General features: G+C 39.4%; 1 protein-coding gene across 3 annotated transcripts in view; it reads right to left on the bottom strand.

Moving 5' to 3' along the window:
* Positions 1-12,789: 12,789 nt before the first annotated feature.
* Positions 12,790-27,938, bottom strand: part of LOC119746224 (flocculation protein FLO11-like) — a 43,628-nt gene continuing 28,479 nt past the window's right edge. For 2 of the 3 annotated variants that reach the window (XM_038223046.1, XM_038223064.1), the window contains exons 3-7: positions 24,077-24,214; positions 18,748-19,395; positions 16,056-17,855; positions 13,809-15,648; positions 12,790-13,550 (exon numbers count right to left, since the gene is read on the bottom strand). In XM_038223046.1, the coding sequence (XP_038078974.1) occupies positions 13,834-15,648; positions 16,056-17,855; positions 18,748-19,395; positions 24,077-24,214 (4,401 nt within the window). In that variant the 3' untranslated portion in view covers positions 12,790-13,550; positions 13,809-13,833. The remainder of the gene's footprint in view (positions 13,551-13,808; positions 15,649-16,055; positions 17,856-18,747; positions 19,396-24,076; positions 24,215-27,938) is intronic. The other variant, XM_038223055.1, reaches the window with a different exon arrangement.

Genomic DNA, 27,938 nt, shown 5'->3' on the forward strand with positions numbered 1-27,938 from the left:
AAGTGACAAAAATTGCAAGGGGTAAGCCTTACATTTTTGATGAAATTTTGGCAAAATATGAACTTCTTTTCATTGATATATCTGTCCCTAAAACGAATCGGAGTGTGTTCGAGGACCCCTTAAGACTCTTTCCAGGAAATTTAGAGCAATTTCATTTTTGAAATTGCAAGGGGTTAGCCTTACATTTTCGAAAAAAAATTGCTAAAATATGAATTTCTTGTTATTGATATATATGTCGGTAAATCGAGTTGCAATGTGTTCGAGGACCCCTTAGGAGTCTTTCCAGGAAGTTTAGAGCAATTTCATTTTTTGACCAAAATTGCCAAAAATTGCAAAGGGTAAGCCTTACATTTTTGATGAAATTTGGCCAAAATATGAACTTCTTTTAATTGATATATCTGTCCCTAAAAGGAATTGGAGTGTGTTCGAGGACCCCTTACGACTTCTTCAAGGAAATTTAGAGCAATTTCATTTTTTTGACCAAAATTGACAAAAATTGCAAGGGGTTAGCCTTACAAATTTCGATAAAAATTGGTCAAAATGTGAAGTTCTTTTTATTGATATATATGTCCCTAAATTGAGTTGCAATGTGTTCGAGGACCCCTTAGGAGTCTTTCCAAAAAAAATTGGAGCAATTTCATTTTTTGGCCAAAATTGATAAAAAGTGCAAGGGGTTAGCCTCACATTTTTGATGAAATTTGGCCAAAATATGAACTTCTTTTCATTGATATATTTGTCCCTAAAACGAATTGGAGTGTGTTCGAGGACCCCTTAGGACTCTTTCCAGGAAATTTAGAGCAATTTCATTTTTTGACCTAAATTGACAAAAATTGCAAGGGGTTAGCCTTATATCTTTGATGAAATTTTGGCAAAATATGAACTTCTTTTCATTGATATATCTGTCCCTTAAACGAATTGGAGTGTGTTCGAGGACCCCTTAGGACTCTTTCTAGGAAGTTTAGAGCAATTTCATTTTTTGACCAAAATTGCCAAAAATTGCAAAGGGTAAGCCTTACATTTTTGATGAAATTTGGCCAAAATATGAACTTCTTTTCATTGATATATTTGTCCCTAAAACGAATTGGAGTGTGTTCGAGGACCCCTTAGGACTCTTTCCAGGAAATTTAGAGCAATTTCATTTTTTGACCTAAATTGACAAAAATTGCAAGGGGTTAGCCTTATATCTTTGATGAAATTTTGGCAAAATATGAACTTCTTTTCATTGATATATCTGTCCCTTAAACGAATTGGAGTGTGTTCGAGGACCCCTTAGGACTCTTTCCAGGAAATTTAGAGCAATTTCATTTTTTGACCAAAAGTGACACAAATTGCAAGGGGTTAGCCTTACATTTTTGATGAAATTTGGCCAAAATATGAACTCTTTTCATTGATATATCTGTCCCTAAAACGAGTTGCAATGTGTTCGTGGACCCTTTAGGAGTCTTTCCAGGAAGTTTGGAGCAATTTCATTTTTGGACCAAAATTGACAAAAATTGCTAGGGGGTTATAGCCTTACATTTTTGATGAAATTTTGCCAAAATATGAATTTCTTTTTATTGATATGTATGTCCCTTAATCGAGTGGAAATATGTTCGAGGACCCCTTAGGAGTCTTTTCAGGAAGTTTAGAGCAATTTCATTTTTTGACCAAAATTGCCAAAAATTGCAAGGGGTATACTTACATTTTTGATGAAATTTTGGCAAAATATGAATTTCTTGTTATTGATATATATGTCCCTAAACCGAGTGGGAATATGTTCGAGGACCCCTTAGGAGTCGTTCTAGGAAGTTTAGAGCAATTTCCTTTTTTGACCAAAATTGCCAAAAATTGCAAAGGGTAAGCCTTACATTTTTGATGAAATTTGGCCAAAATATGAACTTCTTTTCATTGATATATCTGCCCCTAAAACGAATTGGAGTGTGTTCGAGGACCCCTTACGACTCTTTCCAGGAAGTTTGGAGCAATTTCATTTTTTGACCAAAATTGACAAAAATTGCAAGGGGTTAGCCTTACATTTTTGATGAAATTTGGCCAAAATATGAATTTCTTTTCATTTATATGTATGTCCCTTAATCGAGTGGAAATATGTTCGAGGACCCCTTAGGAGTCTTTTCAGGAAGTTTAGAGCAATTTCATTTTTTGACCAAAATTGCCAAAAATTGCAAGGGGTATACTTACATTTTTGATGAAATTTTGGCAAAATATGAATTTCTTGTTATTGATATATATGTCCCTAAACCGAGTGGGAATATGTTCGAGGACCCCTTAGGAGTCGTTCTAGGAAGTTTAGAGCAATTTCATTTTTTGACCAAAATTGCCAAAAATTGCAAAGGGTAAGCCTTACATTTTTGATGAAATTTGGCCAAAATATGAACTTCTTTTCATTGATATATCTGCCCCTAAAACGAATTGGAGTGTGTTCGAGGACCCCTTAGGACTCTCTCCAGGAAATTTAGAGCAATTTCATTTTTTGACCAAAAGTGACAAAAATTGCAAGGGGTTAGCCTTACATTTTTGATGAAATTTGGCCAAAATATGAACTCTTTTCATTGATATATCTGTCCCTAAAACGAGTTGGAATGTGTTCGTGGACCCCTTAGGAGTCTTTCCAGGAAATTTAGAGCAATTTCATTTTTTGACCAAAAGTGACAAAAATTGCAAGGGGTTAGCCTTACATTTTTGATGAAATTTGGCCAAAATATGAACTCTTTTCATTGATATATCTGTCCCTAAAACGAGTTGCAATGTGTTCGTGGACCCCTTAGGAGTCTTTCCAGGAAGTTTGGAGCAATTTCATTTTTTTACCAAAATTGACAAAAATTGCAAGGGGGTTATAGCCTTACATTTTTGATGAAATTTTGCCAAAATATGAATTTCTTCTTATTGATATGTATGTCCCTTAATCGAGTGGAAATATGTTCGAGGACCCCTTAGGAGTCTTTTCAGGAAGTTTAGAGCAATTTCATTTTTTGACCAAAATTGCCAAAAACCTTACATTTTTGATGAAATTTTGGCAAAATATGAATTTCTTGTTATTGATATATATGTCCCTAAACCGAGTGGGAATATGTTCGAGGACCCCTTATGAGTCGTTCTAGGAAGTTTAGAGCAATTTCATTTTTTGACCAAAATTGCCAAAAATTGCAAAGGGTAAGCCTTACATTTTTGATGAAATTTGGCCAAAATATGAATTTCTTTTCATTAATATATCTGTCCCTAAATCGAGTTGGAATATGTTCGAGGATCATTTATGACTCCAGGAAGTTTGGAACAATTTTTATTTTTTGACCAAAAGTGACAAAAATTGCAATGGGTTAGCCTTACATTTTCGATAAAAATTTGTCAAAATATGAATTTCTTTTTATTGATATATCTGTCCCTAAAACGAGTGGGAATATGTTCGAGGACCCCTTAGGAGTCTTTCCAGGAAGTTTGGAACAATTTCATTTTTTGACCAAAATTGACAAAAATTGCAAGGGGGTTATAGCCTTCCATTTTTGATGAAATTTTGCCAAAATATGAATTTCTTTTCATTAATATATCCGTCCCTAAATCGAGTTGGAATATGTTCGAGGATCATTTATGACTCCAGGAAGTTTGGAGCATTTTTATTTTTTGACCAAAAGTGACAAAAATTGCAATGGGTTAGCCTTACATTTTCGATAAAAATTTGTCAAAATATGAATTTCTTTTTATTGCTATATCCGTCCATAAAACGAGTTGGAATGTGTTGGAGGACCCCTTAGGAGTCTTTCCAGGAAGTTTGGAGCAATTTCATTTTTTGGTCAAAATTGATAAAAATTGCAAGGGGTTAGCCTTACATTTTTGATGAAATTTGGCCAAAATATGAATTTCTTTTTATTGATATATATGTCCCTAAATCGAGTTGAAATATGTTCAAGGACCCTTTAGGAGTCTTTCCAGGAAGTTTAGAGCAATTCCATTTTTTGACCAAAATTGACAAAAATTGCAAGGGGGTTAGCCTTACATTTTTGATGAAATTTTGGCAAAATATGAATTTCTTTTTATTGATATATCTGTCCCTAAAACGAGTGAGAATATGTTCGAGGACCCCTTAGGAGTCTTTCCAGGAAGTTTGGAACAATTTCATTTTTTGACCAAAATTGACAAAAATTGCAAGGGGGTTATAGCCTTCCATTTTTGATGAAATTTTGCCAAAATATGAATTTCTTTTCATTAATATATCTGTCCCTAAATCGAGTTGGAATATGTTCGAGGATCATTTATGACTCCAGGAAGTTTGGAGCAATTTTTATTTTTTGACCAAAAGTGACAAAAATTGCAATGGGTTAGCCTTACATTTTCGATAAAAAAATTGTCAAAATATGAATTTCTTTTTATTGATATATCCGTCCATAAAACGAGTTGGAATGTGTTGGAGGACCCCTTAGGAGTCTTTCCAGGAAGTTTAGAGCAATTTCATTTTTTGACCAAAATTGATAAAAATTGCAAGGGGGTTATAGCCTTCCATTTTTGATGAAATTTTGCCAAAATATGAATTTCTTTTCATTAATATATCTGTCCCTAAATCGAGTTGGAATATGATCGAGGATCATTTATGACTCCAGGAAAGGTGGAGCAATTTTTATTTTTTGACCAAAAGTGACAAAAATTGCAATGGGTTAGCCTTACATTTTCGATAAAAATTTGTCAAAATATGAATTTCTTTTTATTGATATATCCGTCCATAAAACGAGTTGGAATGTGTTGGAGGACCCCTTAGGAGTCTTTCCAGGAAGTTTGGAGCAATTTCATTTTTTGGTCAAAATTGATAAAAATTACATTTTTGATGAATTTTGGCCAAAATATGAATTTCTTTTTATTGATATATCTGTCCCTAAAACGAGTGGGAATGTGTTGGAGGACCCCTTAGGAGTCTTTCCAGGAAGTTTGGAGCAATTTCATTTTTTGGTCAAAATTGATAAAAATTGCAAGGGGTTAGCCTTACATTTTTGATGAAATTTGGCCAAAATATGAACTCTTTTCATTGATATATCTGTCCCTAAAACGAGTTGCAATGTGTTCGTGGACCCCTTAGGAGTCTTTCCAGGAAGTTTGGAACAATTTCATTTTTTGACCAAAATTGACAAAAATTGCAAGGGGTTAGCCTTACATTTTTGATGAAATTTTGGCAAAATATGAATTTCTTTTTATTGATATATCTGTCCCTAAAACGAGTGGGAATATGTTCGAGGACCCCTTGGGAGTCTTTCCAGGAAGTTTGGAACAATTTCATTTTTTGACCAAAATTGACAAAAATTGCAAGGGGGTTATAGCCTTCCATTTTTGATGAAATTTTGCCAAAATATGAATTTCTTTTCATTAATATATCTTTCCCTAAATCAAGTTGGAATATGTTCGAGGATCATTTATGACTCCAGGAAGTTTGGAGCAATTTTTATTTTTTGACCAAAAGTGACAAAAATTGCAATGGGTTAGCCTTACATTTTCGATAAAAATTTGTCAAAATATGAATTTCTTTTTATTGCTATATCCGTCCATAAAACGAGTTGGAATGTGTTGGAGGACCCCTTAGGAGTCTTTCCAGGAAGTTTGGAGCAATTTCATTTTTTGGTCAAAATTGATAAAAATTGCAAGGGGTTAGCCTTACATTTTTTATGAAATTTGGCCAAAATATGAATTTCTTTTTATTGATATATATGTCCCTAAATCGAGTTGAAATATGTTCAAGGACCCTTTAGGAGTCTTTCCAGGAAGTTTAGAGCAATTCCATTTTTTGACCAAAATTGACAAAAATTGAAGGGGTTAGCCTTACATTTTTGATGAAATTTTGGCAAAATATGAATTTCTTTTTATTGATATATCTGTCCCTAAAACGAGTGGGAATATGTTCGAGGACCCCTTAGGAGTCTTTCCAGGAAGTTTGGAACAATTTCATTTTTTGACCAAAATTGACAAAAATTGCAAGGGGGTTATAGCCTTCCATTTTTGATGAAATTTTGCCAAAATATGAATTTCTTTTCATTAATATATCTGTCCCTAAATCGAGTTGGAATATGTTCGAGGATCATTTATGACTCCAGGAAGTTTGGAGCAATTTTTATTTTTTGACCAAAAGTGACAAAAATTGCAATGGGTTAGCCTTACATTTTCGATAAAAATTTGTCAAAATATGAATTTCTTTTTATTGATATATCCGTCCATAAAACGAGTTGGAATGTGTTGGAGGACCCCTTAGGAGTCTTTCCAGGAAGTTTGGAGCAATTTCATTTTTTGGTCAAAATTGATAAAAATTGCAAGGGGTTAGCCTTACATTTTTGATGAAATTTGGCCAAAATATGAATTTCTTTTTATTGATATATATGTCCTTCAATCGAGTGGAAATATGTTCAAGGACCCTTTAGGAGTCTTTCCAGGAAGTTTAGAGCAATTTCATTTTTTTGACCAAACTTGACAAAAATTGAAGGGGTTAGCCTTACATTTTTGATGAAATTTTGGCAAAATATGAATTTCTTTATATTGATATATCTGTCCCTAAAACGAGTGGGAATATGTTCGAGGACCCCTTAGGAGTCTTTCCAGGAAGTTTGAAACAATTTCATTTTTTGACCAAAATTGACAAAAATTGCAAGGGGGTTATAGCCTTACATTTTTGATGAAATTTTGCCAAATATGAATTTCTGTTTATTGATATATCTGTCCCTAAAACGAGTTGGAATGTGTTGGAGGACCCCTTTCCTTACTTTTTTTCAATATTGGCCAAAAAATGAATTTTCTCCAAATTACTCAGAAATACAAATCGATTCTTGTGGACCATGACTTAATGTTCAGACCAGCAAAATTTGTCAGATTTTGGCCCAAATTGTGACATTATTGGGTAAAATTCATATATTTGACCTATTTTACCTCAAATTGTCAACATAATATTTCCTTTGAATAGGATTTCTGTCCAATGTAGGAGTGGAAATGTGTTCCAGGGACCCTGTGCCATCTTCCCATCAAGTTTCAAGAAATGCCATTTTTCAGCCTAATTGGAAAAAAGGGGGTAAGCCTTCCTTTTGTTTCAATTTGGAATTCAGTGGAATCTTTGTAAATTCTGTAAACTTTAGCCCATAAATTAAAAAATGTCCAATAAAAGCACATTCAGCTTTGAAGAAAATGAAACATCACTCAGTATGTCAATTTTTGTCCACTTTTTTGAGTGTTGCATATTTATTCATACAACGAAGGCACATATAATAAAAAATATGATGCTGGGATATTGACCCCACACAGCTAGGCTTGGATTGAATAATGTTATATAAAGCAACAGCCTAGGACTTGGGAAAATAACTACTGGAAGCAACTACAGGCAAGGCTAAAAAAACATCAATAACACCAGCGATTTGTAATTTGTTCTCTTCAAAATATTTGCCTCGACTACATTAACTACTTTACTCCAGAAAAATATTCTTTAAGAATTCTCCCTGTCAAAAGACCGTGGACTTTTATACACATCATAATATATATAAAAAAACACATCACACCCAGACTGGTGCCTCTATAGCATCCCGCATCAAGGCATCCGTTGGATAACACAAACAGGGAACTAGACCAAGATGGCCCCTTTGCAGGCAAGTCTGCACCTTTTACTGAGCAGCATTTGATATAGACATGATTGGCAACGTTAACTCTTGGTTGTTTATATTACAAGTGGTGTTGCAAAAGCTTTTTAATAGTTTTACATACCCAAACAAAACTCAGAATCATGATTTGACTTCTAGATTGTATGTGGCTTGGTGAAATGGCAGCTGCTTAATGTTTTTCAAGGAAGGGGGGTTGAAATTAAAATTAAAAAGGAACTTGGGCCAAGTTCCATGGCACTGCTAAGCCCGAAGGCTCTTCTGCCGACAGAGCCTCTGTATGTTTTACAGATATAAGCAGTAAGCGCATTAGATACCCATGCTTATTTCAAAACTTGCTTACGTCAAGCTAATAACTATGCTTTGAAATTAGCTTACGGTTTCTGCCAAATTCTTTCCTGCTAAGCGACCAGGCACAAATTCGCTAGTCAGCAGCACCATGGACTTGGATTATTGATATTCAACCTGTATAACAACCCTTTCAGTACAATCCTCTATTTTGCCCTAAAGAGGGCGGGGCACTGATGCGAACAATCTGTCCTAAAAAATATAAATATTGGTGAAAAGTTACATGGTACATTGTAAGCCAAAACATGACATTGACAAAATCACTGGCTGACTTTTTGAGGCTTTGGGTTTAAAGCTCTAAAGCATTTTACTATTTCTTGCAGCAATTTTTTTTTTTTTTTTTTTACTTCTATTTTTCAATAAAAATATTTTTTTTCTGTGTTGATCAATGCCTGCATTTGTTTTTAATTTCACTTTAAATATATACACAAATCTTTGTCTTTTAGTTTAAAACATTTACTGTACCTGTGGCTCTGTCCAATTAATACCGAACATACACAACATGCAATTCATGAATAGGTCAAAATAATCATAAAAAATAATTTTCACTTTTTTTCCTGGATTTTATCAGACTTTTTTTTGTTTAATACAAAAAGCAGCTTTCAGAAAAGTAATGCCCGCTCTTTTCTTCCGATGATAATTAAAACATTTTTTTACAAGTATATATATATCTTTCCACAGGCTTTCAAAGTGTGTGTAGGGTATGTACAATAATTCAACTCATATGTACAATTTTTGTTATAGTCACGACTACTAAATATTAGCAAGGACTACGTCATTTGTTAGTGAGATATGGGTACAATTAAAAAGGAAGCATTTCTTTACAAATAAACATCAGATTATACATGATCTGGCAGATTTTTTTTTTTGACGGTTAGTTTAAAAATGTACTTTATGGTATTTTATACAATTGACTGTAACTTTGGAATTAGTGCGAAAAGGTTAGTCGATTGAAGCAAGGACAAAAAAATAAATATTACACAGAATTATCTACAGTCCCGTGCATAACCAGTCATTCGCAATCAATATTCATCTTATAGAGCCACGCTGTTGGGATCTTTTAGAAACAGACATCAGTAAAATGCCAAGTCGTCATTTGCGAATTGTGCAATTCTGGACATATCCCACAAAGTAAGAAAAAAACCCAAACGTGTTGTTGAAGGTCTTGGATTTTCAGCGAGGCGATTTGCAATTCTTTTACCCAGTCTGGTAAGGTGTTGAAACCTTTTCTATTAGGTATTGTGAGGACTTAGGAATAACTGAGTTGGCATTCACTGATGCAAAATGTTTCAACAAAGCGATACGCCTTGATGCAATGTTTACAAAACCACCTTGATTTTGTTTTAAATAATTTAAAAACTTATTTTTACCCATTACTATAAATACAGCTGCTTCTTTGCCCTCAAATAGAGGTGTTCCTTGTCAACACTGGAGTGATCTTGTAACTGTTACCATGACGACTTACTAAACAATCACCAATCCATTCATGTTTACGGACGGGATTTTTTTACGACGACATAACCACCGAGTCTTTCCTGTCCCTGCTTCATCTGACATCTATGATTTTACAAATTCTGATGCACTTATTTAATGCAGTCGTCTCCAAGAATGATTATGGATAGCGAACTACATGCACCTACCCAACAAGTGAAACAACAATGTCATTCTTAGTGATACCTGAATGGCAAATTACTAAGTACCAAGGTGACAGGGACAGGAAAAATGCCGCACTTTGGACCCTAAATGTACAGAATGACTTAGCCCCATAATTGTGGCCAATTTACTGGATTACCTCCGTAAATATAGGCAACACTTGCACCATGTACAGAAACATGTCGAACTTTGTCAAATTTTGATTTTTCACATTTAGGCTTAGTTTGTAGTTTATTTTTGCTTTAGAAGCATACTCACCCTCTTTATAGGCTAATCAGAAAGTGCTGCCTTTTTCAGATGTCCAATTTTCGTGAAATTTCATGTTGAAATTTTGATACCCAGACGTGTGCAAACTGAATCTGGAAATTTCACGAAAAATAGACATCTGAAAAAGGAAGCACTTTCTGATTACCCTATTAAGAGGGTGAGTATGCTTCTAAAGAAAAAAAAAAACAACTACAAACTAAGCCTAAATGTGAAAATCTAGATTTGACAAAGTTCTACATGTTTTAGTACATGGTGCAAGTGTGGCCTTTATTTACGAAGGTAGTCCAGTAAATTGGCCACATTTATGGGGCTAAAAATGACCCATCTGGGGTGCAGGCATGGCCTGAGCTCAGTCTCACTGTGACGTCAAGAATTTCTGTCTATTCATGCATAAAATTCATTCCAATACTTTCACAATTATTACATTTTTTTCTGGTATTCAGTGTGGCCTCTGTTGTCTGTTTCAGCATATTTTTTTTTAACAAAGTCAAACAACCATTGCTAATGGTTTAAAAAAAATTAAAACCGTCCACATGGTTTCATAAAAAAATAGGAAACAATACAAAGCGGTAAAAGGTATCTACTTTTTCTAAAAACTCTGTCTCATAATTTTCTATAAAAACACAATCACTAAAACGTAAAAGCAGCAGCTCTGAACGTAAAAGGTAGTTTGGGTTGTTGGATTATTTACAATTGCCCTAAGTCATGGTCAAGCTTTAAAAAAAAATAGATTGGCAACTATATTTCAGAAATAGTTATTATTATACTCAACTGACCTGAACAAAGATTACGAGATTCTGTATTATACAGCAGCAAAATAATGCAGCGAAACAAGTTATTAAAAGAAAAATGATTGCATTACACTTGGCGAGGTGATAGAATCTGCTCTGTATTTGAGTTTAATTTTTGTTTTGTTTAGCAACGCGAAGAAAAAGAAAAGAAAGGAAAGAAAACAAACCCACACTGAAATAGGTACTTCAGATGAAAAGTCGTAGATTATTGGCCTGTTTTCTGGACAGGATATTAAGGTACCTCCGAGATCGGCCAATATTTGTCTAGAACGGTTGATATATTTTTGGAAGCAAAAGAGGCAAAGTCTGAACTCAGTTGGTGCACAAATATTGCAAAGCATGGCCAACAATGAATGTAAGAAATCAAAGTCTACCATAATCTTGATCGACACCGGACATTCTAGATTTTGTTAAGTCGGGCAACAAACAGTACAGAAGATCTCAGGGTACAGTTCAGTATAGTATCTGGTATTTTGGACATTTAAGTACCGGTATTCAGAAATGTAACAGAGGTGTATTTGATGTTTAAAATGGTACGTCAACCATAAAATATTAAGTTTACTGTTTTGACAGTAAAAGCAAAGAACATAAACACATCATTCAAATATACCCCTTATGACTGTGCTGATAAGCTACATGTTAGGGATAGTAAAAGTATATTACTAATATTACTATCGTGTTAGTATACTAGCATATATTTGTGTACTTTAACTATACATAATATTGGGTCAGTATTTTGTTTGTTATTCCCTTTTCCTGTGACTTGACCCCTGCAGGCACTTTCAGTCATGATGCGGGAAGAATTTTAAACCAAAATAAAACTCTCAATCTTTGACGTGATGGCTTGTAATTAAACTTCAATTTACATATATGTACATTTTTATTTGGAATATTTACATCATTTGGGAATTAAACAGTACCCTAGGAGATATATAATATCTTACATTTCTTTTATCGTACACTTTAAAACTCTTGGAAAGCTCTGAAAATTTTCAAAGATGGTTTGGGCTTATTTTGGGTTGGACTGGTCTGAGGGGGTTGGTTTCTCAGCCTGTAAGACCAGTAGCTGTGTACTAGTCTAACTTAATATTCAGCAGGTTTTTTTTTTCATTTCATGCTAATAATTGCAATTGGCGGTTTTCCCAAATTTCATGGCTCACGAAGAAAAAGACAAATACCTTTTATACAGGAGACTCACTTAAAGGTATAGTCCATCATTTGCAGCCATCCGAAAAGTAACTGGCGTAATTACTGTTGAAAAACACACTTGGTTGAAAGATAGTAAGGGAACTAAACTCCCTGTGAAATTATTCTTTCTGGGAAGCTGTCGTTTTGAAGAAATCAACGAAAGAAGGCATTTCCAACGGTGATTCTTAAGAAGCACCGTAGGAAAATTTAAATTAGTAGTTTGTTTTGTTATTCGGCGCAGCGCGCGCAAGCATTGGAACGACGCACACGCGCGCGCGGTTGTTATAATTCGTCGGATCAGTGCGCGACGCCGCGTATAGCTGCAATTCAAAACAATTCAAAACATGATTCAGTAACTTTTGAATTGAAATTGAGATCTTAGAATGCTGTTTTTCTCGGAATATACAGCTGAAGCTTAGCTGAAACTTCATCAGGTTAGTTGCTCAGTATCCTTCATTAGATTTTGAACACTTTTGTTGCTTCAAACGAACAAAATGCACTAGTTACAAATGATGGACTATACCTTTAAAGATTCATTTTCTCGGACCAAGCAGAAAATGTCGCTGAGCAAATACACATGCTCAGTACACGAAAGATATCATTAACAACAACGTCACACCTTTATTTGCAGTTGACAGTCGATATCAGCTCCCTGGGTGTTGGAAGTTGACGAACTAGATCCCTCGGTGAAACTTCCAATGCCTCTGGGAGCTAATATCGACTATCCATCCTCACACCATGTTATATTTGTATATTGACCCCGGACATTATAACAACCTCTGATCATAAGCGCTGCCTGCATCTTTAGAGCGTGAAAAGGAAAGATGCACTGTGTCCGGGAGGTACAAATGCAAAATAAGAAATGAGAAAAGGATATCGGTGCTCATCCACAAATGCATGGTTTGAAACAAAGACATGGACGAAATGGGGAACTGCCAACATAGGGCTGGATAGCTCAGTTGGTAAAGCACCGGAACGGTAATCAGGAAGTCACAGGTTCAACCCCGCTCCAGTCAATTTCTCTGTTCAAAAGGTTTTCAATTTTAATTTCTAAATCGGCTGAAGCAAAAGAGAGTAAACTCACAGACAGATCAAGAAAGTAATAACTGATGAATACCTGGTATGGAAAACATGACGGGGTATCATGGGATAGTCATGAAATGTAACAGATACACGAGCTTCATAGCAAGAATGTTATTCTCACATTTGAAGACTGTAACCAGAACATGCCAGCCCTTTTTTGGGGGCAGGTATGTTTGGAAGCCCTGAATTTTACAAGCCTTCTTGCCAATGATAAAAACAAGTGGGAGGACAGAAATCAGCAGAGCAGGCAACAAGAGAGTAGTGCCGGAAAGCAGGTCGGGTCTGGAGAAAATTACTATCAGGTTTTCATATACATGTCAACAACCTATTGCAGCACCAAGATAACCCAGAGGGTGACGAAAAGTACCCCAAAAAACCACCTTCCTGACGCCTCGGTCTTGAATTCCAATGAAGCAGCGTGCCATTCTGTTCTCGATTGAATTCTCATTCTCCGATAATCTGGGACTGCATCCTTGGATGAGCATGGACCCCATGAACGGTTCATCACTCCATTCTGTTTCTGGTTCTGCAGTCTGGAGTCCAGACATCTGTTCTGGTCTTCACGTAACAAACCGACGTGCTGAGTTGTCATACAATCTAGAATTCCACTTCATGGCTAAAAAAAAAAAGATAAGTTTCACAAATTACATTATCAATATTGTAACAATGACAAGTCAAACATTTACAAATGTGAACCTTGATCCCGAGTGAATCCAAATTTCAAAGAGGGCAGCGTTTTTTTATTTGAGCCATCTTAGCTTTTGAATTCTGTAACATTCAAATGACTTGTACTTTCCTTTGTTGGATTCTGTTGAATTAGGCAGGATCTCTCCCCCCCTCCAGCCCCCAAAATAAAGGAAGTTGTTCAACTCACCACTGACTGTGACCAGTTCAACCCCTCAGTTTTCTTCTTTGATTTGCAAGCCAGTTGGACTAACAGGTTCTGTCACTAGATCTGCCACAGCACGTCTATTTCCACTGTAATCTAAACCAGTTTTCCCTTTCAGAGTCTTACTGAAGCTGCTGTTCACAGTGGCAGGGTGGCTGGATGGGCTGTGGGCTTCGTCATTATGAGTAGTGTCTCTTGATAGCTCTGGATAGTATTCTACTCTGGGACTGGTGGCAGGTGCTTCTGAGGTTTCCCTGACTGAAGCATAAGTTCTCTGACTCCCTGAGGAATCACTAGCACCATTGTGTGAATCGTGTCTTCGACTGGTCCCTGACGGCGACCTGACTGAGACTGTCCGTGGCGATGTGGGAAAGCTCGCCGTTGTGTCCACGTACACATTGTCCCTGATTTGTAAGCTCCTGGATGAGATTCCCCATAATGTCCTACCGATCCCTCCTTGACCTATTAACCCCCTACTGCCTCTTGGGACTGGCGTAGTCAGGCTAGCTTCAAGGAGTCGCGCCTGTGCCTCAGCCTCATTGCGCCATAGCTGCTCGTGATCATTCTGCTCTCTCCCGCGATATTCCACCTGCTGGGCAGAGTCTGGAGGTTCAATCTTGATGTGAACTTGCTGAGGAGACCTTACAGGAGAGTGATCCTTCTGACTGGAAAATTCTCTTGGAGACTCCTGAGCACTGTGCATGTACCTGTGTCTTGCTTTGGGTGACTCTCGAACGTTCGGAGAACTTCTGCTGGGAGATCCTACATTGAAATTAGGAGAGCCAACATTGACATTAAGTAAATCCATTTGCGGGAATTCCCACCTAGGAGAATTTCTCATCTCTGACGCGGATGCATAATAACCTGAACCTTGAAGAGGGAAGGGTGAAAGCACCGGAACAGTCTTGGATGACACATGCATTTGAGGTACTGGAATGGCAGGCCTATTTATGGATATTGTGCCTCCTTGGAAGTTTAGAGACTGGGGTTTTGTTGTTACCAGAGAGTTTATTACTCCTGGAGGTGGGCGTGTTAGTTCAGTGGTTGGGTAGGAAGATCCCCTTGGTAGATTAGAAGACGTTGAGGTGCTGCTGGATAAAATTATGCTTGGAACAATGGGACTAGATTTAGGGCTGGAGGGGTTGTCTGAGTGAGTCCTGACCGCTGATAACATGGAGGGGTCTGTCGTGGACTTTTGAACTGGGGGGAACTTTGAGGAAGTTTGGGATTGAAGACTCTTGGAGGTATTCGTGGTTGACGTCATGGCTGTTGTGGGGACTGGGATGCCGTGAAGTCGCATCAGATCAAAGAAGGTATGTGGTACTGGAGGCTGTGAAGATGTCTTAGTGCTTGTGGTCACTGAAGCATGACTGGGCGCATTTAATGGATGCTGACTAGATATCAAGTCCAATGGAGTCTTTTTGACCTTGAAGCTGGGCTGAGGTCCAAGCTTCCTGGTGGTCAGAAATGGATGCACGCTACCGCTGCCCTCAGCAGACATGATGGATGAGGATGATCGGCTGTATCCAGACAGATCCAGTGGGCTTGATTCCTCCGTGGAGCCATCCTTCCTGGGCTCCCTCAACTCAAACGGAAAATAAGGAGTTTGGTGGAAGGCCCTCCCACTGAGATCCAAAGGTACTGTGTTTTCAGTTACAGTTCCGAAGCTGCCAAAACTGGAGGAGACCACAAATTTGGCCTGGCTAGGTCTTGGTGGGAGGGTCTCTGTTGGAATGCTGCGTTCTGGCATGACACGTAAGATGTTATCCTGCCATAGGGGAAGAGGTAGCCGACTTGTAGGATCTGAGACTCTTGACCAAGGTAACTGTTATAAAATAATAAGGAAAAATTGACTAAATTATACATGGTTTTCAGTGTTTGTTTGTTTGTTTTTGTTCAGGGGGGGGGGGGGGGCCTTATCGAAATGCGAGGTAGAACATCATTCCTGTATCTAACCTTTTTTGCTGACCCTTAGCCAAATACTTTAAATTCACTCAACACTGAAATCTCTGTGATTGACATTGGAGAGGGGGGTGGGGGAATTCTGTTTTCATTCAAATCATTTACCATCCCTCCTAGTAATGATAAGTGTTGTTTTCTTCTCTGATCACCTCAAATATGACTGGCCAATTTCTGTGACACTTCCAGGACACTAAGATAAATTGAAATAAAACGTGAAGTTTGAAAATAAAAGTGATCGTCTTGTACAGAATGCATGTATTTTCTTCCTACCTCCTGGGGTACCCTTGTTGGAGGTGGTGATGCAGCATCAGTGTCAGTATCTGCCGACTGCGTCTCAACTGATGACTGAGATGCAATCTCGTCCCTATCATCAGCCTCCTTTGCATGTCGGGTCGTGACCTCCAGCACTCCACTGTTGTTGTGACTCTCAGAATGACGCTGGGAGGCAATGTGCTGCTCCATCCAATACATGCTATTGCAGACAAAGTCACAGTCTGGGCACTGCAGCAACATGATATCACGTCCAGAGCAGCGACAGCAGAATGCGGTGAACGGCTTCCCGTAAAAGTCTGGCACATCTCGGGAACCCTGCTCCTGGTGATACATGGGCTCCTTAGGGTTGTTCTTGAGTTTAACTGAAGTGGATCCTGCGCAGTTTGTCCCAACTACCACAATGGGCTGTTTGGACTTCTCTTCATGCACTGGGTCCGCAATCGGGGAGTCAGTTGTCCTATCTACTAGACGAGATCTCTTTAAGCCCTTACGATACTTGAGTGTGGATAGGTCGTAGGAGTAGCTGTCAACAGGTCCAGCGGTTGTCTTTGCTGGTTCCAGCAGAGAGCGAGACCTGATGCCTGAAGGGAGCGAATCTGAGGTTGCTAATGATACAGTGGGGCTGGATGACTCTCGGGCCAGAGGTTGCTGAATAAGTAAGGACACAGGCGGGTAGCCTCCTGGCAGAGGCCAGCTTGGAACAATGGGTAAAAGCTGGCCTCCGGGACCCATCACCACGCCTGCATTGGATGGGATCATAGGCACCGGCCCTCCAAGGAGTGGCAGGCTGCTAGACACTGCAACCTGAGGTATATTGTTTGGAGAGTGAGGTATGGGAATACTGCTGGTGGGATTGGGCGTCAGTACAGAGTCCCTGTCAGGAGGTCGACTTGTTGGAGAAGGAACAGGAGTATTCTCAGTGCTATGCTCTGAGGGAGTCCTCTCCACACCACCCCTACCTAACTGAAGCAATGCTTTGATGGTTGCGTCATCTTGCTCTCGTCCTGGTGGCAGGGATAATCTCTCTGATGAAGTGGAATCCCTGCCACCAGGAGTTGAGGGATTGGAACTGTAGGGGCTAGGGACTTGAAGAGACGCAGAGGGTATTCTCTTTGGAACATCAGGCTCCCCGGAATCAGGGCCAGCTGGAGACAAGGGATGCTGATAGATCCTGGACGGACTAGGAGGCAAAGATCGACTCATCTTGATCCCAGAGTCTGATGAGTGCCTGGGACTTGGTGGAGCACTGTGCATCACAATGGCTGGTGACATTGGTTGAGGACTCCCAAGAGGTAGACTAGGTGCGGGTGAGCCCGGCATCGACATCTGACCTGGAGAACTTGGGGGTACCAAAGGTGACTGAACCATGGTGGATCGCTGTGAAGTAGAGGACTTAGAACGTGACCTGGGCGGATAAAGTCGTATCCCTACTGCCTTCGCGGGACCCGTGGGAGGAGGTGGCCTCGGGCGATACTGTCTCCGCGGTGGGGGAACATAGACAGTTCTGGGTGCAAGCTTCGGGTTGCAGGCATAAGGGAACTTTGGTACAGGCTTCAGTGACTTGGCACCGGACATGGCCACTTTCTTACACTTTATACAAATGGAGAATATTGCACTTTCTTGCGGAGATGCATCTTTGCCGGTATTAGGTGGAATCGGATTTTGACACATGAAGCAGCGTCCGGCCGAGACATTGTTCCTGTAATTGTCAATGTCCGGTTTCTTGAATGGATGAGGACTCTTATTATCTTGGCATCTCTTACTATCCGGAGAGTTTCCTTGATCACCTGAAGGTACCTTTAATGAAATGGACAAAAGAAGGAGAATTTCAAAGGACCATGACTAAATACCGTAAGCTAAAGACTGTACTGAAAGGCTTCCTTAAAACAAAGGCTTCCTGACAACATTGGCTTTTGCTGTAATTTACAGAAATGATTGGATTTTGGGGATTACTATTTTATAGCAAATATCGTTACACTGTCTTGTTTGAAGCTTTGTGTTCGTAGATACTGGAAAAACCAAGGAAAACAGTCGTGTTCCTGCAGTCTGGTTCCCTGACCCCACTTAAGATGAAACGGAGCAATTTGTAGACGTCAGAAATTGTAAGGTCAGGGAACCAGTCTAGCTGGCTTGTACCCATTCATGGGTGTGTAATCGATTGCAAACAAAATGCGGACTAACTAAATATTGTAAATTGGGGCAGTATTTGAAAAACGCCAGTCGGCCGACCAGCATTGGAAATTGATACAAAAATACAAATTTTCTCGAAAATGACAGCACACCAGGTGCCATGATTTTACAGGATGTTTGCGACTGACTTGACTAACAGTCCAGTAAGGTATTTCATATATTTGTATAAGTGCGTCGTGATATATTGGTTGTAGGATTTGAGGCAATAAGACATAACTCTGAATATCCAATCAAATGTTTTAATTGGTCAATTCAACAATTGAAATTTAAAGTCACATTGTCAACTTCACTCTTAAATCAGTGGATAAAATGGGCAGAACATTTCAAGAAATGTACATTGCTTTTTAACTCTTTGAATGCGGAATTAATGAGACAGAATTTAGCAAACAGAATTGAAATTTCCTCAAAGTGGGGGCCATTTTGAGCCGATATTTCATCTCATCACTGAAAAGAGAGGCACTTGAGAGTGACCCATCATTTGTCCTACATTTGTATGTACCTGTAGAGTTTTGTTTGTAGACTCTTCCTGTCTGGATGGAGAATTTTCAGCACTTTCCCCAGCACGTGGGCTTACCGGCACCCTCTCTGATTTGCCGTCAGCATGGTTGGTTATCTCTTCAGATTTGACTCGCTCCTTTGCTGTTGACGTCTCGTCTGCACTGGGCCTGTCCTGCGACGGACTGGAGCTGGCGGGTGAGGGAACCCGTAGAGGTAGTTTAGGCGGTGGAACCTCAAAGTCCAATATGATGGGCTGCATGGTGGCTAGGTTCTTCCATTCGGATACGAGTCCATTGTGCGGGGAGGACAGCTCAATCATAGCACCTTCCTTTCGCGGCTTCTTGTTGGCTCTCTCAGCCCCGTATCGCATTTTCGGGAACCCGCCAAGGTCGACGTTGTGCCGCTTGCGCGGCCTGGACTGTGCCAGACTGCGGTTGATATTGTTGTTGGGTTCACTGGTAGCCATGATGGGATGAGGCATGGGGATCGTCCCCGGCAGGCCGCCGGCAGGGAACAGCATGCCCCGCGGGGGCATCGGGAGGTGGTGAGGAAGCACAAGCATTGGCCGCCAGCGGGGTGCCACCAGGCCATCGCTAGGGGCAACGGACACAACAGGTGCTGACGCTTGGTTGTTGGCATCACGGATGAGCTGTTGAAAAAAGAGAAGGATAGAACGTTAAAAAGTGAAAATGGAGAAACAAGAAAGGCTGGTTCATTCTTCATGTGAATGTGGATGGGAAGTGAATGTAGCATCAAGAAACATTCACTTCGATATTTGCTGGAGTTGAAATGTGTTCAACTTTTGCAACTTGGCAGCGCAAATACTTGCCATGACGTCATCAATTTGCATTTGTGTTTGCATTCCTGCCAAGTATACCGGTACATACATGTACCTGCCTTTACAGTGTGGACACTGTAGTGATCACTGACAATGACACATGGGACTAAATCCCCAGGGGACGGGGAGGATATATCTCCCACACTTTTTGACCAGGGCGGATGGGTCATTGGACAATCTGCATCGATTTTTGTGGTGAGAAACAAACAAAAAATGCCAATGTTGAGGCTACCTTATACATTGTAACTTTCCAACAGTCCAAATTTATTAAATAGTTTTTAAACACGGAGAACAAACAGTAGAAAAGCTTTCACTGCACTGTTTTTAGGTAAGGTTATAGGATGTAACCAGGGAAGTTTGCATTACACAAATCATGAACACCCCCCCCCCCTCCCTCCCTCCCTCCCTCCTAGTGTCACATGGTGTCTACCGGTAGGTGTTAAATTTCCCCTTTTGAATTTTCACGGCCAGGTTAAATTTACTTTTTAATTAATGTATTATCATCCCGATCAACCCAATCCCCCCATTCTCTGACACGGATTTACGCCACAACATTTTCACAATATGTTGAGGCTGATTTCAAGTTGCACAACACACAACTTGTGTTAATCGGAAGCACATTCACAGCCTGAATGCTGCTGACCAGTGCTAGAATCTCCATCCCTGCTTCCATAGTTTTTGGCAAATTCTGCTATAAGGTACATAAAGTTCCATGGTCAAAACAAATTCTTTTTTTTTTAATGGAGTGCCATAAAACTGCACAGATTTGGTAGTACTCCCGGTAGTAGTGTGATGAAACGAGATTGTCCAGGTTGATTTATACACCCAAAATATATATTCAGACCGTCATCCACACAGGATTAGTTGTAACAATAAAAATATTGGGCAGAGAAAAAAGTTTAAAGAAAAGGAAGGTCAACTTTCTCAGATTGTTCATAAAGTAAAAATCCAACCAAATTGACAAAAGGTCATAAACAGTGTACCGATACATGTACGGTAGGCCTACAGTGTACATGGTTTGGAAAAATCAGGAGTGATTTACATCCGGCTCATGATGTATGTAAAATATTGGTATTATATGTATCATTTTTTACAAAATATATCAGGTTTAGGTAAACTGTATAATGTGCATATGCACACGTAGGCACAAGACGATACCCGTTGTTCATAAATTGTGACGTGTATTCTGCTGTATAGCTTCGCGGAGCACAAAAGTTGATGAATGTCTCAGCTTGGAGGGAAATTCATCCGTGGGCGGTGCGACTAATCTCATTTCCTGCAAATTGGGATTTGATTTGGGACTGGTTCGGGACACATCATCAGACAAACAGTTGTATGCCACTAGTCATACACTTGTCCATTTTCATATTATGTGTAAATTTTGTACCTTTGTTGAAATCACGATTGAAAAGGACATGTTCTAATCAATGAAGAAAATAATGGTTTAAAAATAACTGAATAAAGTGGCCTAGTTTTGATTTATATTTCCCCCACTGTGTTTCTTCCCCTTTTTGGAATAGAAATAAAAATGTGCTTGGCTGGTTTTGAACAAGTACATGTACACATGTTTATTAAAGGGCTCATATACAGTACATGTAATGTAATTTATTTTTAATGCAATCCTTGAAAAATGCACCTTTCTGTCCAATTTAACTTTAGTTTCAATTTTCATTTTGCCATTTTTCTTTAGGGCATTTTAGTTTCCATATTCATAAGCAAAAGTGTGATGTCATTTCAGACAGAAACCTCAATGTTACAGCTGTTTCAGCAAGCCTAAAAAAAGCCAGAATTTTGGATATTCTGCTGTTGTAAATGTTCTTTTCTTTGGCGATGCGATGATGTTTCAGTAGATGACAGTACCGGTAAGCCAGTGAGCAAAGCTTTCTCACAACTGTTTTCAGTGAGCAAATTTGGGGTTCACAACTTGAACAGACAAGTCCTAAACTGAACCTAGCGTCTTCCTGGAGAGACATCACAGCAACAGGGCCCTTTTTTTTTCCAGGAAAAGCACGAACATTTTTAAATAATTAAAAAGGTACACATTTCAATAAATATTAACCAAAAAGAGATGTCAAATCATTTTCATACATTAACATTAACTCCCTAGCGTCTTTTATTAGGAACTGGACCAAGTCCATCAAAATCCATCAATCACTGTGCCTCCAATACAAAACTGAACATGACATAATGGAATCCACCACTGACGTACTGGTTGACATTCATGGACTTGCTACACATGGCTTTTATCACAATAGCAGTACAGGAAGCTAGGCAAAACCAACCGAATACCCCCAGCACTGCTTCAGGCCATTAGGCCCAAGTCCATCATGCTCCATCAATATTTAGTCACGCCAGGCCTCCTGGACCAAGTTCCCCAAAATCCACTAAAATAGGGGGGGGGGGGGGGGGGGAGGGGGTGGATTTTGATGGAGTTGGGGTGGTTAGGGTTATTAAAGAAGAGTAGAAAGTTGCATTAAAGTATGTTCCTAAGTTTCTATTACGGCGCTAAATCAATCACAATCATGTGCAGACATTATCATAATAATTTGATGCTGAGTCTTCTGTGTGCTGTACAAATGTACACGCAACGGTATGGTTGTACATAAAGCCCATTCATACTACAATGTAACAATGCACACTTTGGACCCAAACGACTTTTTCACAAAAAACAGTGTTCCTATTTCCACACAAACCTGATGCATTCGAGCCAGCCTCATCAATCCATCCATTGTGTTTTCTTAGAAATCCAAGTCCAATACAGACCCAAGCTGTCAATAACTCCAACCAACCGATCCCATTCGGCTTTGTTCTCTTTTCGCAGAACTTTCCTCTCAACGCCAAAATTTGTCCACAAACAACCAGCGCTCCAAAGTTTCTAAAGTGCTATGCTGCAGTACTGAAATGTACATTAACGCAGTACTGTACGTGCTTGGCATTCAGTAAATCATGATTTGGAGAAATATATATAAATAGATCTCTCCATCACAAGTAGGTCCAAAAGTTATGTTGACTTTACTCAAACCTCTGTTCAGCGGTACGCCAAGATTGACTGAGACCAAACAAAATGGGAAATTTTATCTTGTACCAGACAGTTGCAGTTTGTATTTTAGTCATGCATACATTTCGAAAGTACGTGTCATTACACCTAATCTTTGCAGATAAAGATCTTTATGTTTCCTGACATTTAGGATGGTTTCAAGTTTTCAAAAGTCTAACACATTAAAGTGAAACTATGGACACACATGATTTACATGAGAGAAATCAACTAAATTTACGTCAGAGTGTCCATTAGGCCAAAAAAAAAAGGCCCCGGTTTCTAGTATGCGCGCACGTCGCCCTAGCCATGTGCGTCAGCAAAATTAAAAAGTTTTTTTTTCAATGTAAGATGATGTTTCAAAACTGCCAAACTCACTGGTTTGACTGGAATCCTGCTGCTGCACAATTTTAACGTGTTTTTAGAGGGGTTATGATCAAGTATTTGCACTAAATTAAGTCGGGCACCATTTGCAGTCATCAGCCGACATTTGAAGGAAAACAAAGTGTAAAAAAAAAGGGGCAAATGACTCGACTCGACTCGAGTCACTGCAAGCAAATGACTCGACGCGAGTTGAGTCCCTCATCAGAATGATGCGACTCGACTCGAGAAAGGCTAATAAGACTTGAGTCCCAAAAATAAAAGCAAAACTTTGCGAAAAATATTTGCAATGACTTACGCCGGTGCCAGTTTTTGTTTACGTCACGTTAGAATGTTTGTGAATAATGTACATATACCGGTACATACGTGGTTTAATCAGTGTCCCCATTAGTTGAACGGCGATCAGCTGGCACCCCCTTTTTAGTTTGATTAAGAGTCAAAATGTGGTGTCACTACATGTAGTAGCCTGAATGTAAAATTACAAAAGCTAAAAAATGACTTTCTCTCTTGTGTTTATTTATTGTATAGTGTTGAAATATTTGTGACTCGAATTGACTCGAGCTAAATACTTGACTCGACTCGACTCAACTACACACTATGACTCGACTCGACTACACACTGTGACTCGACTCGACCTTCTTGACCTAATGACTCCACTCAACTCGAGTCACTTCTTTAAAATGGCTCGACTCGACTCGAGTCACAAAAATCAGTGACTCTTCTTCCTTACAAGTGCAGACTTCATGGCTGAAGATAATCGCACTGCCAGAAACACCGGGGCGAACCCCTTCTCTTAGCGATAAGTGTACTGGGTTCTTTAACGTGCATTAGACATTATACAACACACGGGACCTACGGCTTCACGTCCCATCCCAAGGACCAAGCAATAATGGTTAAGTGCCTTGCTTAAGGGCACAAGTGTCCGCACCCGGGCTCGAACCCACGTCACTGTTGCCTCTGAAACACCAGAACATGAGTCCGGTGTTCTTAACCGCTAGGCCATGACACTCCACTCGTTACAACTCGTTACAATTGGCACAAGGTCCCAAGCAATCTTCCGCTGTCTCTGACACTTACATTTTTGACCTGGTCAGCGGCGAACGCTTGCCCGTTCTCCGTCTCCCTCCATTCCTGGATGGCCCGTTTCTTGACTGGTTTCAGCATCACTGGGGAGGGCTCTCTACTATCGCCGTCTGATTGTACGGTCATCAATGACTGCATGGACAGACACAGACACGAGAAAAAAAAGAGAAGAAAAAAATCACCAAAGGTTAGTTACGATGTTTACAGGTGCTTCTCTACTTATGTTCTTGGCAGGGATACTCGAGAAGCAACCTCAAAGTGACTTATTCACATCTTCTGAATCCGTAGTTTCGGATTGAATTTAAAACATCATCAACAGCAAACACATGACTTGATACAACTGTCAAATTACTAAAATAATTACTAATGGAATAAATGTGTGCTTGGGAGGTGTTAAACACTCTGTTTAAGACCAGGGCCCAATTTCATAGCACTGCTTAACAGTAAGCAGAAAAGTTGTGCTTACTATAGCAGAAAATCATGCTGCTGCTTAAGCACTATTTCATGCTAACGGTTGCACGCGCATGGTGATTTCTATTGTTATGTCACTGATTGAAGCAAAGTTTTCTTCTGGGGTTAAGCGTGTTTTTACTGTGCTTACTGCTTAACGGTCCCTATGAAATAGATGGAGGCTCGGTAAGCACAAAGTTGGCTGTTAAGCAGTGCTATGAAATTGGGCCCAGCTGGAGTCTGGATATTGATAATTACCCGAGCGGGTCAGCATCCAACTCCAACCGGTCAAACACAGTGTTTTATACAGACCAAACACATATATATTCCCATTCATAAACATCTTTACGGTAAAAAAAAATCTGAACATTCGGTCCAAAAGTCAGAACAAGTCAAAATTTATCAATTTTCAACGATAACGATCAACAAAACACCTCCGAGGTGTGCACTGGAGTGTAAATAGTGAAAATATATGGGAGTCCAGAGAGGCCACATAAAGCTTATTCTCGATCATATCCCCATCTAAAAAAACGTTAAAATTGTGCAGCAGCAGGATTCCAGTCAAACCAGTGAGTTTGGCAGTTTTGAGACATCATCTTTCATTGAAAAAAAAAACTGCTTCATTTTGCCGACGCGCATGGCTACGGCGACGCGCGCGCATACCAGAAACTGGAAACTTATTTTTTTTGGCCTAAACAATTTACTCTCTGAATAGCTAAAATCGGAGAACACAAAATTGATAACCAAAAGTTTCATGACCCAAGTTTCTTCTCAGAACTTCCAAGTTCCCAAGCAGCTGTTCCAACCAGCGTACTGTGCATTATAGCCAAGATTCAATGGCATGATTAGATGTCAAGGTGAGATGCAGCTTTCTAATCTTTGCCATGTGTTGCAGACCAATTTTTAAGTTTTTACTTCTTTTTTTTCTGGAGAGCGTGGGTTTCCCCGAGACCCAAGAATCCAGGGTTATCCCTCCTACACACACATCTAAAAAATAACTGAAACTTCCTTCCTTGTCTACCCTCCAGTTGGTGGTTTTTTTACACAAGTGGCAGCAATGTGCTCACTTTCATGTCATCACATTCACTTTCTTGTTTCACTAATGAAGAGAAGTGGGGGGAAAAATGGGGAAAGGCAAAAAGGGATGTAGTCGAAACCATCACGAGTCCATCACAAGTCCCTGCAAGTCCATCACAAGTCCTCCAGTCCCAATTCAACTCACAAGCTATTCAAATGAACTTTGACAAAAGCATAATGCCTTTGTTATTGTTCATCTTGTGACTTGTGACTGGACTTGTGATTTACTTGTGGATGAACTTGAGATGGACTTGACTACATCCATGGAAGGAAAACCTTGATATTAACAGCCAATATCGATGGTCTGTAATTATTTGTTTCCCAACTCGGCCCTAACGCTGAATGCATAGTTTAAAAGGTATCTGCCTGAATCCTCAAAAAATTCACGAGTGTGTAGAAAACAGCACATTCCTTTGTGCTTTTACTTTTTAAGGGGCATAAAACCCCAAGTAGCCTTTCTCAATCCAATAAAATCCTGCAAAACGTGGTAGATTTTGGAGGGTTAGGGTGAAAGCGATTTGGCCACGACATCTTACAAGCATTGGACTTGACTTGATAAATCTAGCTTTGACTCTCAATTGTCTTTGACTAATGAGATGACTAGGCCAAAAATAAAATAGTTCTGCTTCCGGTTTCCCTACCTACCCTATTCTGACAGCCCCACCCTAATTTTTTTATGGGAAAAATGAGGGAAAAAACACCCAAAACCATCAATTTCTACCTTTTACCCTTGACTACATGCAGACGCCTCCATATGAACGTACACACAAATAATTGAACCCCCCCCCCAAAAAAAATTCCCTACCCACCTACCCCATTTTCAAATGCCATGTAATCGGAAGCAGAAATACAACTCATGTGTTCCTGGTTTGATCCTCATCAATGTACAAGTGCAATAATGTAACTTTTTGTCGGATTCTGTGGGTTTTCCCCAGGTAGTCACATGTACCGTATTCTCCGGTGGGTTTTTCCCTTCTACACATGCACATTTATAAATAACACTTCCTTCCTTGTCCCTTCTCAAGTTCTACAGTTTGACCATCCTTCAAACCTGTATTAGCGCACTGATTAAAGGCTGCCCTGGATGTAGAAACGTAAAAATAAAACTATCAAATTTTCGCAGCAAATGTTGTCATGAAAGTATAGAGCTATTACGTTAAGGTGGAGTCAGGGGGCAATGGCTTTGCATCACAAGGGTAGGCATGGGTTAACCTTTCGTGCATTCATTGTCACTATGAGAAACCTGCACTGCAAAAGGTCTGTTGTGACATCAAAGTCAAACTGTATTCGCATACTAACGATAGAACATGTACTATCACTGTACAATCCTCTGAATTTTTCGAAATTACCTTTTTTTTTTAATAGCACGCGTGTATGTGTTCTACATAACCCTGAGGACCGACACACAAAAGGAGAACAACAGATCCTTTCAGTCCTCGGGCGTTTGGTCTTTTGTTGAAAATGGTCCTCTATTGTATCGTTATGTGCTTAGGCTATGGGAGAGTGTTATACTACAGGGACAAAGAAAACACAAAGCATTGTCCTCGAGAGTATAGTAAAACACAACTAAATGTACCGGTACATATAATTGTATATTAAATGTGTTTAGTTATAAATCATTTACTACAACTTTGAAAATACATGTACCGTATACATGTAAATTTGAATTTATAAGATTACAGGTCCTCACGTTTAGCTATAAAAGGAAACACTGGAACCATGCTCATGGATTTATTTTACATGACTGCAGTCAGGATGCCAGACTACCACTGGACACACTGGCCTCCAGTTCAATTTCAACTGGCAAGCACAGGGATTTTTTTCTCAAATCAACCTTTCATCCTCGTATTGAAGTTGGCTGTGGAATTCATCAGCAATTAATCAGGAATGCTCGCTCGGTCAGAAATCACTTCTGATTCAGCAATATGCAATGTACCGGGTATGTATCTCGAATTGGGAGACATGACAGAGAGCTTTCATCAGAAGAAATTTGCATTCTGGATGTCAGTCACCCTGTGAATTCTTTTCTGGGAAGTTATGTGCACGAGATACACCTGTATACGATGGCACATTATACACATGTACGTAAATGTACATGAATGTAACTTTTTTAATAACCCTCTGAACTGATGACGTCATGCTTTAGTTACTCATGCGCTTTTCTATGGGGCTACGAAACCATCATCCCCACCAGGCTCCCATAAGAAAGCACACATGTAAACAAAGTGTGACGTCATCAGTACAGAGGCTTATTGCCAGAAACCTCACTGAATCTATCGAAATTGAGAAAACGAAGGGGATTGTACGATGTAACAATGACGGCCATCTC

The sequence above is a fragment of the Patiria miniata genome, unplaced genomic scaffold (assembly GCF_015706575.1).
Source record: "Patiria miniata isolate m_02_andy unplaced genomic scaffold, ASM1570657v1 HiC_scaffold_12, whole genome shotgun sequence".
NCBI lineage: Eukaryota > Metazoa > Echinodermata > Asteroidea > Valvatida > Asterinidae > Patiria > Patiria miniata.